Source organism: Octopus bimaculoides, chromosome 9 (genome assembly GCF_001194135.2).
Source record: "Octopus bimaculoides isolate UCB-OBI-ISO-001 chromosome 9, ASM119413v2, whole genome shotgun sequence".
NCBI lineage: Eukaryota > Metazoa > Mollusca > Cephalopoda > Octopoda > Octopodidae > Octopus > Octopus bimaculoides.
The window spans coordinates 35,024,807-35,043,005 of record NC_068989.1 but is presented as its reverse complement, the minus strand read 5'-3'; the positions used below and the strand labels follow the sequence as shown (position 1 = coordinate 35,043,005).

At 34.8% G+C, this 18,199-nt stretch overlaps 1 protein-coding gene across 2 annotated transcripts in view; it reads left to right on the top strand.

Annotated features, from left to right (window-relative positions):
• The window catches only part of LOC106874298 (trafficking protein particle complex subunit 5), a 29,721-nt gene extending 12,206 nt beyond the window's left edge, over nucleotides 1–17,515 (top strand). The window contains exons 1-8 of one of the 2 annotated variants that reach the window (XM_014921980.2): nucleotides 911–1,019; nucleotides 2,717–2,910; nucleotides 5,540–5,628; nucleotides 6,583–6,709; nucleotides 8,129–8,186; nucleotides 12,015–12,074; nucleotides 14,698–14,762; nucleotides 16,171–17,515. In XM_014921980.2, coding sequence (XP_014777466.1) covers nucleotides 2,848–2,910; nucleotides 5,540–5,628; nucleotides 6,583–6,709; nucleotides 8,129–8,186; nucleotides 12,015–12,074; nucleotides 14,698–14,762; nucleotides 16,171–16,269 — 561 coding nt within the window. In that variant the 5' untranslated portion in view covers nucleotides 911–1,019; nucleotides 2,717–2,847 and the 3' untranslated portion in view covers nucleotides 16,270–17,515. Of the gene's footprint in view, nucleotides 1–910; nucleotides 1,020–2,716; nucleotides 2,911–5,539; nucleotides 5,629–6,582; nucleotides 6,710–8,128; nucleotides 8,187–12,014; nucleotides 12,075–14,697; nucleotides 14,763–16,170 lie in introns of those variants that run through there. The other variant, XM_014921979.2, reaches the window with a different exon arrangement.
• Nucleotides 17,516–18,199: the final 684 nt, after the last annotated feature.

Below are 18,199 nucleotides of genomic sequence, written 5' to 3'. Positions count from 1 at the left end.
GTTTCGTTTCGTTTCGTTTCGTTTCGTTTCGTTTCGTTTCGTTTCGTTTCGTTTTTGTTTTTTTTTCAAAGAACTTGGCTCTGATAATGAATAAATATTTTATGGATAACAGATTTACTTCTGAAATATTCAGAGGTCTTTTTATCATATTGATTGTTGCCACTCGAAAATTATTTTCGCCGTCTGTTTTTTTTTTTTTGTTGTTTTTGGGGGGTTTTTTCAGATCCATTGAGGTCATTTTTTTTCATACAATTAAAATTCGCCTTCAATAAAGTATTTCAATTCTTATTTACATATTTTTCTCTTACTGTTTACAAAAAGTTGGTAAAAAATTAAGTGAACTTCAAGCTGCTTACCAGTTATCTCTATTGTCTTCTCCGGATTTCCATTTTGGCATTTCAGTTCATTTCTTGATATGTCTGCCCAAATACATTTTCTGAATTTTCTTCTCGCGTATTCCCTTTACCAGAATCAATGAAATAAGGTTATTTTATTATTATTGATGCTCATTTCGACGAATTAACCAATAAACCAGGTTTAAGTTGCTGTAGAGTCCAAGGGAGATAACTATAGTTGTTCCTTTTGAATCCGAGTTTGAACTATCTGTTGGGTTACTGAAGCACTTGTTTAAAAGGCGATGGGACTGAACAGTGGTTTAAATACATTACACAAATTAGCTTCATTCTTTCTGGTTCTAAATCCAAATCCAACCAGGATTGCCTTAGCATTTTCATCTCTAAGTGATCAATAAAATTAATACCAATTAACTTTATAACTTTGGCATTGCATCTAATAAAACCATTTAGTAACCAATGCTTTGAAGAGTCACATCTTCTTCTCTCCTTGAAATTCTGGGATACCATACCAATATGGAAAATTGTCATTTCTGAAGTTACAACAGGTAAAGGCTGACAGAATCGGTAGAGCAACAAGTTGCTCTTAATCTGTCGCCTGGATTAACACTGTCAACTAGCCCTTGGGTGTTTTTGCCAGAGTCCTTCAGCTGTGAGAGATAAAAGGTAAGTGGCGTCACTGTGGTTGGTGATATCCCTTCCCATGTGGACTGGTGTTGTAAGACATAAGCATACCGGGATTGGTTATCTGTATAGGATTCCTAGTGAATTGCTTGCCCGGGATCATATAATACTGTTTAAGGTGGATCTCTTCAGGTACCAGATTATCCAGTAAATTTGTACCTACTAATGTTACTCGTAAATCGCATATATTCCCGTATATCACCGAACAGCGATATCAGAAACATAAATAAGAAGCCTAAATATGTTTACATTAGCATAGTTTTATGTGGGTGAAGTGAACATTGGTAAGAAAACGAAAGAATTCGAAATGAAAAAAATCTTTTAAGAATTACATCAAAATTATGTTGATTTTAGTTTTTGACCTTATTGTTACATGAGGTATATTAAAGAATAACGTTCACATTTTATATACCATTTTCTTTTATATTTGAAAACTTCTGGTGTCATCCTTCTTATTATGTCATTCGAGCCGATTCGTACCCTACTTGTAATTCGAAACTTTAGGGAGAGCCGAAGATATAAAAGTAATATCGGGTCCTAAATTCTGCTGAAGCAAGATACAATGCAGAGTGACTTTGTGGTGAAATTATTTGCTATAGAGTGAAGTTGTTTAGCCCCAGGTCAATCCCGATCAAAGGCCTTCCAGGTGTTACCTTGCCGACGTTTTTTAAAATGTATCAAGAACTGTATTTTCGAATGTATCCATCAACAATCAAAGCTGGTTGTGTAAAATTTGTGGAAATTCAGTATTTCTCATTACAAGTTCATCAATTTTGTAAAATTAATTTATTCAATTAAGAAGTTATATTGGGAGTTTGGAATCAATGTTATTCTTCTGAAAATTGATTGTAATGTGTCTCCCAAATCTTGTCATGAATATTTGTTTTAATAGTTTCTTGAGTAACGATACATTTGGAGGTTGAATTCATAGAGCTGAGGGTAGGAACAAGAGATTGGATATTTGGAAATATTTCATTTTAGTTTTCTTCTCTATATAGGTTACAAATTTTATAGTCAGTGAAAGAAAAATACGGTCTTTTACATCCAATTATAGACATCATTTTAAAATGAGATTAGAAGTGTCAAAACGCGTGAAATACATCTGAAGAGCATCTTCAGAATTTATTGTAAAAAAAAAAAAATTCTGAGTATGGGAGCAGAGTTTCGGAAAATTCACTCGAGTCTGCTTTCTTTTCTCATAACTTTCAGAAAAATGGGTATTTTTTAATGAAATTTACTACAAATACCTTTCAAATGGTGTAGATTACGATTATATCGGAATTTTATATATATATATATATTTTAAAAAATGGTGAACTCGCATACATACATAAGGCATTTGTAAAAAAATTTCATCAAAAAAAACACCTATTCTTCTGAAAGCTACGAGGTTACAAAGCCGACTCAGGTGAATTTTCCGAAACTCCTCTTCCCACTCTCGGAAAAATTTGTTTACTACAAATTCTGATATAATCAGAATCTACAGCAATTGAAGCGTATTTGTAGAAAATTTCATTGAAAAATATTATTTTTTTCTAAAAGTTATGAGGAAACAAACTTGGTGAGACACAGTTGTGTGGATATCCCTACCATAATGTATAGTAGGGGCATTCGATTCAAATATAAACCCTCAATAAATATTAGAATAAGTAAAATAAAGAAAACATTTTTATCAACAGATATGTGTTTGAGAAACAATGGAAAAAACAATCAGTGCTACGAGAGAAAAAATCACTGACGGAAGACATTGTAAACTAGAGTAATTTTTCTGTAGGACCATATTCTCTGTTTACACCGTGTTTCCGTCAACATGTCGGGTGGAAAGCAGAGAATTTCCAATCTCGAAAAACCACTGGGCAAAGGAAAGCCCGAAGTAAGTAGAAAATATCAATTAACTTATGTGTTGTATCTATTTTACTTTATATGTTCTTTATGTATGTGTAATCAATTAATGTACCGTATGCTGATTAAACGTCAGCGTAGAAATTGTCGAAAGGAAAACTGCTAGTTTCTTGTCTTTTCAATTTCAAATAATTTTTTTATTAATCGAATCTTAATTATATATATATACTTACAATACATGTCGGGTATTTTAGATAGAAAATCTAATTAATGAGCTTTTAGATAGGTATAGCATTTTATTTTGCCTGGTGTTTTAAAAAATGGGCGTTATTTTTATGTCTCTTATTTGCTTCCCAGACCTTAGTTATATTGGTCTATAAACCAACTTACATGTCTGATTACAGTCATTTCTCCTCGATATTAATGTTTTTTAAAGAATATGGACTTTCCTGGCTATAATCTGGAGCCCTGTCTTTAATCAAAATATTTATTAATAGTTTTAGAACTTGATTTCAGTATTTTGCCATTTCACTTATTTACATTGTCAATGCGCTTGAGGAGAGCATGAACGTGATTGATTTCCATCCCATCACTTCTCTTCTAAATCTGAAACTTTAATGCCTAAGAATCAGCATGTTGGCACTCAGTCGTTGTTAGAATTCTGTTAAAGTAATGGTTTTCAAACTTTTACTTCGTGGCACAGAGAAAATGATAGTAACATTTTATATATATATGGGCGTTGGGTATACAAACTTACATTTGCTTTTATTAGAACCATCAAGTTGCTAATGTTGTTTTATTAGTAATACTTGCCTGTAACAAAAAAATAAATACGTAGTTCAAGACACTGAAGCATTAGTTTAAATTTTTCTCAAGTCTTAAATTCCACTTTTAAAAACCAGTGACACATCTAGATTCTACTTGTAATGCACCATCAAAGAATCAGTGTCTTTAAGACTTCTTGATTTCTTTACGTACAACAGACGTTGACAATGCTAAGTTGATATATTTAAAGAACTCATCTTTACTATTAATTTGTTGTAATGTCCACATCATAAATATTGGGTTTTAATTATAGTAGCTAATTAACAAAATCATTTGGGCATCGGAGTACTTGCAATATTTGTTCCAATCCCCTGTACTCTGTCAACTTTGCTTTTCATAATAATACTTGCTGTGTCTGGAGAAAGGGACAGTGTGTATTAAAAATGCAAGCCCTCTGAGACCAGTAATTTGCTGTTATTAAAGTTGCATTGAAACTGTTGCAGATCAAAATGTGCGGGAATGACCCAAGATGGGGGGAAATTCCAGAGACAGCAAAAGTTCAGGATGAGAAGACTGTGCAAAATGGGTAACGGGCAGTGCAAAGCTAGAATAAGGATACGACAAGGGGAGGCGAATAATAGAAAGACAAGTACCATGTGTGAATAATATGTATATATCCCCTCTTGTCTATCAAATGAAGCATGGCTGCTTTCACACACATAAATATATATACGTGACAGAATTTCCACCTACCAAATTCACTCATCATCATCATCATTTAATATCTGTTTTCCTTGCTGGCATGGGTTGGATGGTTTGACAGGAGCTGGTATACAGAGGACTGCTCCAAGCTCTACTGTCAGCTTTGGCATGATTTCCACAGTTGGATGCCTTTCCTAAAGCCACTTAACAGAATGTACTGGGTACTTTCTGCATGGTGCCAGCACCAGTGAGGTCACCAAGTAACTTGCCAGACAAATACTTCTCAATTGAGTGTGGGAATGGTATTGATGGAGGTGGCTTTGTGCCAAGGGATGAGAGGTCAAACTATGATACAAGGACAGAAACAGGTGTCTTGCTGTAGAGGAGTTACATGGCTACCGCAATTAGAGACAGAGAAAGAAAATGGTGGTGCACATTGCCAGGGCATACCCTCAAAGTACAAAGCAGTGAATGTAAGTGAAATGGTACAGAGAATTGGTCAGAATGAGTGAGCAGGGAGTTCACCAGTGCAAAATGAGGGTGAGTGAGACAAGAGGAGAAGGGGAATGCAAGCACAAGCATAAGGGAAGTGACAGGATAGCAATAGTACAGGTGACAGGGTTGGGAAAAGGAGAGAGATTACAAAGTGGTGTTGGACTGCAGGAGCAGGGTGGGGAGTGACATGCATAGTGTATAAAGATGTAGTTTATTTCAAGGTGAGAAGGTGAATTAATGTAACCTGTGTGTGAAGAGGGCATAATACACAGCACTTGCAGAACTCAACTTCACTGAGGTAAGCGGGTCTTCTCAAGAGCCTAATATTGCCAAATATCTCAGTCCATTGTCATCACCTCCTTTGAGGCACAGCATCCTGAGATCAGCTCTCACTACTTTATCCCATGTCTTCATATATATATATTTATATATACTCACTCATACACACATACATATATGTATGTGAATGCATGATATAAAGATTGTCATGTAAACATAAAAGCCTGTGCCCCTCAAATGAATCTCTTGTTCTACATTGTGTTACAGGCACTCCCTTATAACTCTTATTATAAGAACCCAATAACTAATGGTCCCATCAGTCACCCTGATATAAAATATGACAATATTTATATGCTAAATATTCCTGTTGGTCTGTCATCTTCAAACAAAAACTTAGCATGATTTTTAATCTTTTCCAGGTGAACATTGCAAGTTTTGCTTTGCTCTTCTCTGAGATTGTCCAGTATTGTCAGAATCGTGTTTATACAGTACCAGAGCTTCAGAATAAGTAAGTATATCACTCATTCTATTGACTAATCCTTGTTGTTACTGTCCATTTGAATGAAGCGTTTAAGTTTGTATGGTTCTCAGATAGTGTAACTTGGGATAAAGTAGTGCACCTTTCTTGCTTCACTTACCTATCAGTGCAGAGGTATGTGCAACAATAAAGCAGTCAGAAATGGAATATCTGAGTCAATAAAAATTACTTGACCTTGGCTGTAGGTTTGAGATTAAATCAATTTCTTGTTTCATTATGTATGTGACAAAGGTAACAGACTGGCAGAATTGCTAATGCTTTGGACAAAAGCATTTCTTCTGGCCCAACTTTTCTTTTCATCCTTGCAGGGTCAATAGAATAAATTACCATTCAAGTATTGGGCTTGATGTAATCGACTTAACCCTACTCCTCCCCTTAAAATTGCTGGCCTTGTGCCAAAACTTGAAACAACTATGCATATGACAGATACTGTTCAATTACACTAATCACTTCATTTTACTATTAAGTATAAAAAGCAGATCTTCCAAAATTGTTACTTGTGATAGATTAACTTTTTATCCAGAAGGATATATCTATTTCACATCCATGAGCTCAGGTATGGCTGCTGTGCAGTTAAGAAGTTCACTTTGCAATTACCTGGTTTTGTGTTTGATCCTACTTCAAGACAAATGCTTCTTCTGGCATAGCCTTGACCAAAATTGTGAGTAGAATTTATTAGACCAAACTGTGCTGAAGACCTTCATGTGTGTATATAGACCTCTGTGTGTATGTGTGTGTTTCATCATTGATAAGAAAACTGAAAACTAGTGCTTTATGCATAAAGTCTCTCCTAGTATTCATTCTGTGCAAAGTTCCAGACATTACCTTATCAACTCGTATTTTTTTTTATGATCAGTGTGTTAAAAATAATGTATGATTTACTTATTTGATCAACCTATATTTTTTTTCTGTTCCCTTCTTCAGATTGTCAGAGTTTGGCTACCATATTGGTTCCCATATCCTTGATCTTCTTTACCTTCGTGAAAAAGGCTACAAGAGAGAAATCAAACTCCTCAATATGCTACTGTTTGTGAAATCTAACCTTTGGAAAGTAAGTCAGTACAATTCATAGAAAACAGAGTTGGGGAGTATTACCTTACTAGGAAGCAGGTGAAGATTAGTGTCAGGATAGACAGTTGAAAACTCTGCCTCAATGTAATCTTGTTTGTCCCATGCAAGCATGGTAAAACAGAATTTAAAATGATTGCCAGTGCCGCTGGACTGGCTCCTGTGCAGGTGGCACATAAGATACACCATTTTGAGCGTGGCCGTTGCCAGTACCTCTGGACTGGCCTTCATGCCAGTGGCACGTAAAAGCACCCACTACACTCTCAGAGTGGTTGGCGTTAGGAAGGGCATCCAGCTGTAGAAGCTCTGCCAAATCAGATTGGAGCCTGGTGTAGCCATCTGGTTCACCAGTCCTCTGTCAAATCGTCCAACCCATGCTAGCATGGAAAGTGGACGTTAAACAATGATGATGACAATGGTGGTGGAAGACTCTTCACAAATTTCTCACCTTTATTGTTAAGAAACTAAAACTATAACATTCTCTATTTGAAGAACAAATGGAAATTTTTCTTTTAATAAGTAAGGAAGGAATACAAGTTGTTGTATTTTGAAGTGGCCAACTTCTATCATGAACTGAGTCTTCCGAGAGCTAATGTAACATCAGTTTTACATTAATGTTGTTGTTTGTAGCAGTGAGCCATGGTACCTCCATAAAGCTAAGTAGACTAGTCTTAGACATATATAGTGCAAGAACAAGTTACAATTTACCAATCTAACATTTCTTTCTTTGGTAACATATTGTCTTGACTATATATGGCTTTTGCTATGCTGCATATGTTGGTAGACACACTGTTGGTAGACTAACACATAACTGACTTGGAAAAAGGAAGGAACACATTGACTAGTGCTGTCCTAAAGATACAAAATGATGTGATTTGATCAATACTTTACTTGACCTATAGCCTAACTCATTAGTGACTTCATGAGTAGCTAATACTCACTGCATCTATTTTATCTTATTATGGAATGATGAAGATATTTTAGGAGTCAACTTTATTAATAGTAGTCCAGGAGATCCCTAATATTAAGGTATTGGGAAACCAAAGTTGATTCTTAATTGAGTTATTAAAAGTCTAAAAATTAAGTTTGATAAAGATAACCATGAGAGTAAAGCAACACATTTAGTAACATTGCAGTTGAGTTCAAATCTTGTACAAGTTGACTCTGCTTTTCACCTCTCCAGGGGATAAAATAAATTGTTTAGTCCCAGGTTAGCTCTGATTGAGCAAGCCTATGGTCAAAACTATTCCAACCATGGCCCTCCACTCTTTTTTGCTTGGGAAGCAAGCTTCTTAGCCACACCTCGAAAATTGGGTACAAAAAAACGATTCAAAAAAGAAAAATTACAAGTAAAGAGAAATAAATATTTCCATTCACTGTTTTTCCTTAATTTTTCTTTCAGACATTATTTGGGAAAGAAGCTGATAAGCTAGAACATGCAAATGATGATGAACGTACATGTATCCTTTTCAATTTACTTTTCGCTGTATGTTTGAACTCTCACAACAACCACTAAGAAGTGGTATCAGTTGTTCTGTATGTTCATTTTATAGTTGTTTAGATGGGTTTATAGATGAGGAAGATTACTAATACATACTGCACTAATATATTATATTACAGACACAGATATTAGAAATTTGTGTGGCTCCTTGGTTAAGTGACTTTTAAGTCCAGTCAAAACAATGTGAGTAGATGTGATAGACAGAATTTGCAAGAAGCTCGTGTGTGTGCGTGCGTAAGACAGTCGGCAACTGTCCTCTTATATCCAGACAATAAGCCTACCTATTTCCTTAATGGCATGTCAACTTTGAAGGATTCTTGAGATTATCTCCCCTTCTTATATGGAGCTGTCTTAATTGCCATTTGGTAAATGTTACACATCCTCTCGAGGCAAAGATAATTTTAATAATCAAGAATCTATATTGTATGGTATTTGATATATCTGTACTTGTTTATGTTGGTCATATACATACCACTGGCCAGTGTGAGTTATTTCTCTTAGGTTATTTTTTTTTTAATTTTTACGTTTGTGTGTGTGTTTTTATATTTCTTTGTCTTGATATCATGTGATGGTTGTAAGTGAACATCACTGTCATACTGGGTGGGACAGAGAGGATGGGCGTTTTTGAAAAATTCACAAAATCCTTAATTTTAGCTGCAAACAAATTTTATTGACATCAATGTGTTCGTATTGAATTAGCATTTGTCAAAATCAAGTGTGGAAAACAACATCCATCATGTGATGTCCATTTTCATTGATGCATTTCTGAAGGCGTTCTTGGAAGTTGGCTTCCACTCTCTCTAGCATTGTTAATTTGGGCGACTTCTACTCGAATAGCTTCCTTCAAATCATCCAATGTACAGGCCTTATGCTCATACATATGTGCCTTGAGGTTTCCCCACAAGAAATAATCACACATGGACAAACCAGGAGACCAAGGGGACCAAGAAACATCAGCAAAACTGGAAATGAGGCAGTCACCGAAGAGAGGGCGAAGAACGTCCATTGATGCTCTGGCTGCGTGGGCCATTGCCCCATCCTGCTGAAACCACACATGTCAAATAGGCATACGTTTTCGTCATAATTCAAGTACAAAGAAGTTGTTTATCATCTTAATGTAATGCTCAGGGTTCACAGTAGCAGCATTTCCATTATTGTCTTCAAAATAGTAAGGACTAATGACGGCAGCTTTTCCAACAGCACACAGATTGTCACTTTTGGGCTTTTGTGCAGTTCTCTCGGATTTTCAAGAGCCCAGTAACGACAGTTCTGTTGATCCAACATGCCATTGAGATGAAAATGAGGTTGTCATTTGCCTCAAAAATTGCTTCTATCTGACGTGAGAAATTAAGCCACTGTGCATAGTCCCATGGTTTCAACTGTTGCCCAATGACCAATTTGTATGGGTGGAAATGCAGGTCTTCATGCAAAATACGCCTTAATAATCGATTACCAATGTCAAGTTCAGTGGAATGCCTCTGAGCAGAGTGATTTGGACTTCATATCAAATTTTGTCTGCCACATTCTACATTTTCAGGTGTTCATACCGTTCATGGCACCCCCACCCATTTCCTATTCATTAGTGTACCTTGTGTATGAAGTGCATTCACCCAATGTAAGATTGTGTAACTGGTGGGAACAGCCTGATTTCAGTGAATGTTGAAGTGATGCTGAACCGCTGTGGCAGATTTGTTATTTTTCCTGTAACTATCATAGGCAAACATACACTGCTCTATCGTCCACAATACCATGGCTTCACCTGCAAAGAAAAAGAAATGCTAAGACGCCATAGACCGAATGGTACCTGTCGGACATATGTCCCTCCCCCTGGGGCTGAGTAATAGCCATTTCAAAAACGTCCATCCTCTCTGCCCTACCCTGTACAAGTCAAATCATTTATTTCTAATCTTCTGTGAAACATGTCCAGTCTAGAGGAAATATTACTTTACTTGGAAACAATTCCATTGTTCATCTTTTCTTATATAAAAGGTTTTTACCCCTTTTGAGATATTGTATTATTATTATTATTATTATTATTATTATTATTATTTTATTACTAAGTGAGGATGCATGGCCTAGTAGTTAGGGTGTTGCACTCATGATCGCTAGATCATGGTTTCAATTCCTAGACCAAGTGGTGCATTGTGTCCTTCAGCAAAACACTTCATCTTATGTTACTTTGCGATCACTTCAACACCTGGCATGTGGTACAACATGCACCTTTTCAGACAACATCAATTTGATGGAGGGAGTGAGCTAATGTACATCACATACATTTGATTACTATAAAAAAATCATTTGTGCAAGTCATTCAGCAAAAGCTGAACACTTATATGTTATTTTCAACGAGAGAGTCCGTCATATTACTAGCAGTACTGGTGAAAATTCCACAGCCAATTTTATGGTACAGTGTCAGCCATAGACCTTCCACTTGATAATAATATCTTGTCATTTCCTTCATAATCTTTTGGTTAATTTCTAGGAAGTCTTGTCTATTCTCATTGGTTGTATTTTCTCTTCTAGCTTGGCTTCTCACACTGACTTGTGAAAAATATTCTTGCCTATAATCATCATTCGTATTTTGCCTTCTTTCTTGGTTAACATATCTCATTCTTTCCTCATTAGCTTCAGCTTCATTGTTCAACACATAACACCTAGTTCCACTCCTTGTATTAATTTCATTTTTTTTCTAATGAGTTTCATTGTTCCTAATAAAATGTGTATGTATGCGCATGCCATTAAATTTCATTTGAATCTCTTTTTCTCTCTCTTACACATTTTTACTATCCCATTTCCACAGCTTGAAAAATATTTTGCACCACAGGAATTTATAGTTAACACACTCTCTCTCTCTCTCTCTCTAATTATGAATCATTATATGTTTGTAATGTTATTGATCTTTTTTTTATAGCTTCAACTCTTTTATAACAGAATAGGTTATATATAGTAAATAGTTTGTTCCCACAGGTTTTGGAAGCAAGTTTTCATCTATATATATATATATATATATATATATATATATATATATAAGGCCTTGCTGTCCACTCATGAAAACACATAGTAAATGATCCACAAGCATTCAAGTAAATTGAATCCTGAACTTGGTCCATTTGCCAAAAGGTTTGCAAGGCACCAGCAGGCCTCAAGAGACACATTCGTGTCCATAGAAAATGATTAACACTTTGTTTTACTGAACCCTCATTTGTCATTTATGACGAGAGAATCCATCATATATATATATGTATATATACACACACACACACACACACACTTTAAGTTGTAATACTGAAATCAAACCAAATAATATTTTGAAATCAGTTAATACATACATTTCAGGTTTACATAATATATAATAAGGAATTGCATCCATTATGCAATCCTTGTTTTAACTGTGGAAGGTTTACATAATGGATGCATTTCCAATTATATATATTACATAAACCTGAAACATACATATTAAGTGATATCTAAATATCACTATTTGGTTTCACTTCATTATTGCAACTTATATGACTCAATGCCAGTCTTGATTCCACTTATGTGGATACTCTAACAATGATTTGGAGTAGTTTGTTATATTTGACTTGAGTCAAAAATTGTACCATTAACCGGTTCTTAGTGTAACCCGAAATACATACATATATATACACACACACTCTAGCATATTCTGTTCTTGTTCATTTTACTCTTAATAGTTTCATCATATAAATTAATTATATCTGTGTTGTTGACCTTTCCTGTGAATTAGGACCCTACCCAGTTGTTTGTCTTTAACTTTTTTGAACAGATTATATCATTGAAAAAGAACCTTTGGTTAACAGGTTTATTTCAGTTCCTAAGGATAAAGGTAAGAATTTGTTTTGTCTTAAATCTCTCTCTCCCTCTCTCTCTCTCCCTCTCCCTCACACACACACACACACACAATTGAGTAAGAAGACAGCATAAATGAGATACAGTTCAGTTTTTTGTCAGAAAGAGGTATTATCAGTGTCCTCTTCCTGGTGAAACAAATGCAGAAGTACTTAATTAGAAATAAGCCACTCTACCTCACATTCATCAGTATATAGAAGGCTTTTTGATAGGGTACTATGCCTGTTAACTGGTGGTGGCTAAGAAACTTAGGAGTAGATGAATAACTTGTATGGTTATGCAAGCTACATGTGGATAAGCAACCAGCAAAGTGAGGGTTAGCAATAAGTTCATCAAAGAATTTACCAAACAGGTTGATGTTCATATGGGCTTAGTTCTAAGCCCTTTCCTGTCCACCAAACAATAACAGACAACAGCTGTCCATGGGAACTTGTGTATGCTAATGACCTAGTTCTTATACCTGAATCTATAATAGAATTAATGAAAAAAATCCAAACATGGATGTAAAAATCTAGAACCATGGTGCTTGAATGTATACTTAGCAAAGACTAAAGTTTTAAGTACCCGTGCCAGTGCCATATAAGTTGCACCCATGCCAGTGCCACATAAAAAGCTACTTGTTCAGAGCCACTTAAAAACCTCCCATGCCAGTGCCACATATAAAGCACCCAAGCTTGTGCCATATATAAAGCACCCATGCTGGTTCCACATATAAAACACCCATGCCAGTACCACGTAAATAGCACCCAGTATACTATATAAAGTGGTTGGCATTAGGAAATGCATCTAGTCATAGAAACCATGCCAAAACAGACAAATTGGAGCCTGAACAGTTCTTTGATTGTCAAACCATCTGACTCATGCTTGCATGGAAAACGGATGTTGAATGATGAGAAAATATAAACAGAATCCTATTACATCAAGGGTAAAATGAAAAAAAGCAGTTGAAATCATATACAGTGTACCTAGTGCAAGCTAGGGCTGTACAAGAGGTGTTGTAGGATTACAGGCAAGCTGTGAAGGTAGACTTCTTACATGTCTCCAGTAAGAGTACTTGTGAAATATATGTTTACAAATACCCAAAAGGTTCCTTACATGTAGTTGATAGCTTTTGTTACATAACTGACCTAATTAGCAGTGGAGGTGGGTGTTGTGAAAGTATAGTAACCCGAGTAAAAAAGGGAAAGAAAATTCTAGAAGCTATTACCTCTGCTGATAACAAAGAGTTTTGCTCTCAGAGTGAAAAGCAGATTTTATGATTCTTGTGTGTGAACTGCAATGCTACAGGGTAGTAAGACATGGGCTCTGAATGCAAAGCACTTGCAAAGAAAAGAAAGAAATAAAGCTTGCATGTTCCATTGGATGTGCAATGTAATTGTGCATGAATGATAGTGTACAAATTAGCTGAAAAAATAACTGAATCTCATGAAAGTGATGACTACTGTCCGCAAAGACTGGTAATTTTTGCCACTAAAGATCCACCCACCATCAAAGTATGACAGAACAGACGTTAAAGTGATGATGGCAGTTGGCATCTTGGTTTTGTCTGTGTTCAACCTTCCCCTTCTCTTACCTTTTATCAACTTTCACCCATCAAACAGTAGTGAGGGATGGTATCAAATCAGTATCCAATCCTCTACCATCATTCTTTATCACGCTACCTTTTCCTTGGCATATCACCTGAGTGGCAGGAATGGCATCAGATCTTCCTATATTCAATCTCCATTAGTGTTACCCTTTTTTATTTCTAACCATCACTTCTCTCTCTTCCATCATTCTTATTGACTCTTCTCTCACACACACATTACTCCCTTTAACTAATCATGTGAAAGTGTTACTGATAGGCTAAGTAATGTAATGACAAGCAGAATAAGATGACTTTAGCTGTTTTGTTAACATATTTCTTATGAAATACACTGCCTTTGTTTCAATTTTGAAAATAATAAAGAATTTATTAAAATAACTTTGTCGTTATTAAGCTAGCATTTGGAATATAAACTAATATGAAATTTTGATGGAAGCTTTTCTTGAATCAAAAAGTTTGATTCATAAAGGCAAGTTGGTGTCAAAAGTCATGTGATTAGTGTTATAAACTATAATATTCTCTTATTAATTTGTTTCTATAATAGTAAGTAGCACATAAAATATAATCTTATTTTGAATTGAGCATGAAAGTGCAGCACAGTGTCAAATGATGTTGATGGATGGATACTGTCTTTACCTAATATAAAACATGTCTTAATCATTGGACAGCCATGATCAATGGATTAGATGGCAAGTAGAACAAAGTTTGAATAAAATCGTTGTTTAGCCTAATCAAAAGAAGGCTTTTATTCAAACTTTGTTCTGCTTGCCGTCTAATCCATTGATTATGGCTATCCAACAATTAAGACAGGCAGCATCCATCCATCAACGTCATTCAACACTGCACCACACTTTCATACTGAATTCAAAAGAGGATTTCTATATTTTTATCTGCTATTATTATAGAAAAGAATTAATAAGAAAATATAGGTTTACAACATACAGTACAGTAAATGGCTATATTACACACATTTATTTAATCCACAAAATTGTCTTCTTGTTTTCACTGACATCAGGTAGTTTGAACTGTGCAGCATTTACAGCTGGAATTTTGGAAGCAATACTAAATGGAGCAAATTTTGTGAGTACTATTTGATTTATCTGGCTTAGCATTTTTATAAATTAACAGATTTTGTTTCCAAATATTCCTGAACACATATGCTAAACAAATACACACTATATTTAATGTGCATTTGTTTAGCTGTGAATTTCTCTCTCTATAAGATAGTAGAAGTTTAGCAACAAAAAGGTTGCCTGAAAAAATATTAATCTACAGTTTAAATACAATAAACAGAAAAAAACTAATTAGCAGAAATTGCTACTTAGTTATTTATTATTCAGTTTTTGACTAGAATCCTGATAATAGCTGCATTATTTAATTGGTTCTGTTGAGATATTATATCATCATTATTGTTTATACATGTACTTTTATGCTGGCATCTTTTGTTACAATATTTTTGTTGAAATATAATTAATTTTGAAAATAATGAAGAATAACTTGGTCATTATTAAGCTAGTGTTTGGAATATGAATTAAATGAAATTTTGAAGGAAGGTTTTAATCTAAATCACTTTAAACAAAGAAGTTTGTATCATGGGTCCAGGAGCAATCCCATGTCTGTTAGTATCAAAAGACTAATCCATTCAGTATGGTTGGACAAGACTTGCTGAAGCAGTGTTCTACAGCCTGATATTCTTCCTGTCAACAACCCTCACTTGTTTCCAAGGCAGATAGTATTTCCCTATGCCCAGATATGTTTTTACAAAATATTGGAAATGAATGACATTGCTTGTATGACATTCATTTACAGCTATTGCACACTGTCAAGACAAAGAGACACACACATTATATATATATATATATATATATAAAATCTTCATTTAGCATCAGCTTTCCATGCTGGCATGGGTTAGGCAGTTTGACTGAAACTGGTAAACTGAAGAGCTGCACCAAGTTCCAGTCTGATTTAGCATGGTATCTATGGCTGGATGCTCTTCCTAACACCAACCTCTCCAAGAGTAGTGCTTTTTACGTGCCACTAGCACAGGTGCCAGTTATGTGAACCGGCATTGGCCACAACTTCAATTTCATTTGGCTTGATGAATCTTCCCAAGCACAGCATATTGCCAATGGTCTCAATATACATACATGTATATATACACACATACACATATATATACACATGTTTATGGGGCATGTAAACAACACATCATTGATTGAATGATGTCAGTGTGAAAACATGCAGAAACACACATACTTCTGTAAGCTTACTGTCTACAAAATTTCATTAGCAAGGTATTAGTCAACCCAAAGTTATAGTGGAAGACACTTGTCCAAAGCCCTATGCAGTGAAATGGAACCTGAATCCAGGTGATTTCAAAGCAAACCCTAACCACACCGTCATACCTGGTGATGATGATGATAATATATTTGTAGAATTCCACCTTTTCAAATTTTCAAAGTTGGTTATTTTTATCTTTGATTTTCAGCCTGCCAAAGTGACTGTCCATTGGCACAAAGGAACCACTTTCATGATCAAGTTTGATGAATCAGTAATTGTCCGTGACAAAATGGTTGAAGGAAAATGAGAAGAAAATTTCAAATAATTTTGTTATAAGAAGAAACTTTACATGAGAAAGTGTGTGTATGTATGTGTATTCTGTATGAACCAGAACAAAAAAAAATAAGCTTATTTTAATGTAAATTACTGATATTTAAACTATAATTTAATGGTTTCGCACCTTTTGTTGTTGTTTATTATTCTGTAGACAATCGTTATTTCCAAATAATACTAAAACCATTCAGAAATAATTTCAACTTTTTAGTTAGGTTCTCTTCTGTGGACAAGTTTAGAATAAGCTGTTTTTTTTTCTTTTTTTTTTTTAAATGGATGTTATTGTTATAGATGGACATTAAATTCTAGTCTTTGAATTAGTTTCTACCTCTCTCTCATTCTGTGAGACATTTTTATTTATACTGCAAAAAAGCCAACACTAAATGTCAGAGATTATTTAGCTCAGAGATCAAACACACCAACATCTTTTAACCCTTTTGTTACAATATTTCTGTTGAAATACAATTAATTTTGAAAATAATGAAGAATAACTTGGTCATTATTAAGCTAGTGTTTGGAATATAAATTAGATGAAATTTTGAAGGAAGGTTTTAATCTAAATCACTTTAAACAAAGAAGTTTGTATCATGGGTCCCGGAGCAATCCCATGTCTGTTAGTATCAAAAGACTAATCTAGTAACGTCATCATTTATAGTATCAGTTATGCAGCTATCATCCCTAAACAGAGCCATTGCTGGTAAACTGAAGACATTAGAGTGTCAGTTTTACATCCTGACGAATCAACAGTTTATATCCTATCATAATTCCAACACTGTGTTCCAAGCAAAGACACACAGTTTCCATATATCTTCACTTCTTTAAGACCAGGGACACTGTAACTTACAAATGTTTTCTTTTTTTTTTTTTTTTTTTTTTTTTTCTTTGTAGTGCTGAGCTCATATCTTAAACATAAGCTTGTCATAACAATCCTTTTCAGTGTCTCTGGAATAATTGATATATAAATCTCTAGAATACACAGACATGCAGTACCATCAATAAGAACTATAATAATCAAAGACAAAACTAAAAAACTTGAAAATATTTGTACACTCAAATTTTTTTTTTTAATTATTAAACAGGCAAAGATCCATTATATTATGAAAATCCAAAGCTTTCGTTAACTTTTCTTTCTCTCTGAACAAATTTTACTGTCCTGTTCATGTTCCAACATGTCTGTTAAATATCTGTATTTAATATTAAAATTACATTTTTAAGCAATTTGTAACTGCTTTGTTTAAATGTCTGTGGTGAATTACTAATACAATTATAACATTTTGGACTATTAACCCTATGTATATGTGTTAGTGGCTTAGTGAATAAGTGAGTTAGTCTTTGTTTTAGCAATAACAGTTCCCATTCTGAATCCTGTCAGCCATATATATATCCACATATAAGAGAGCTGATGGTGAGGGGAGATCAAACCTATTGATAAGAGGAAGGAAAATGAAATTTTGTGATATGCTTTTCTTATAGGCATTAATATTGAAAGCAACAAAGAAAATTAACTCCTTAGAATAAAGGGATCCCATAATTTGGTAGTTAACACAATTGGTTGAGCATTAAACAGAATAATTTGTGGTATACTCTTCACTCTCTCTTTTACTTGTTTCAGTCATTTGACTGCGACTATGCTGGAGCACCGCCTTTAGTCGAGCAAATCGACCCCAGGACTTATTCTTTGTAAGCCTAGTCCTTATTCTATTGGTCTCTTTTGCTGAACCGCTAAGTTACGGGGACATAAACACACCAGCATTGGTTGTGAAGCGATGTTGGAGGGACAAACACAAACACACACACATATATACATATATATATACATATATATGTCGGGCTTCTTTCAGTTTCCGTCTACCAAATCCACTCACAAGGCTTTATCGGCCCGAGGCTATAGTAGAAGACACTTG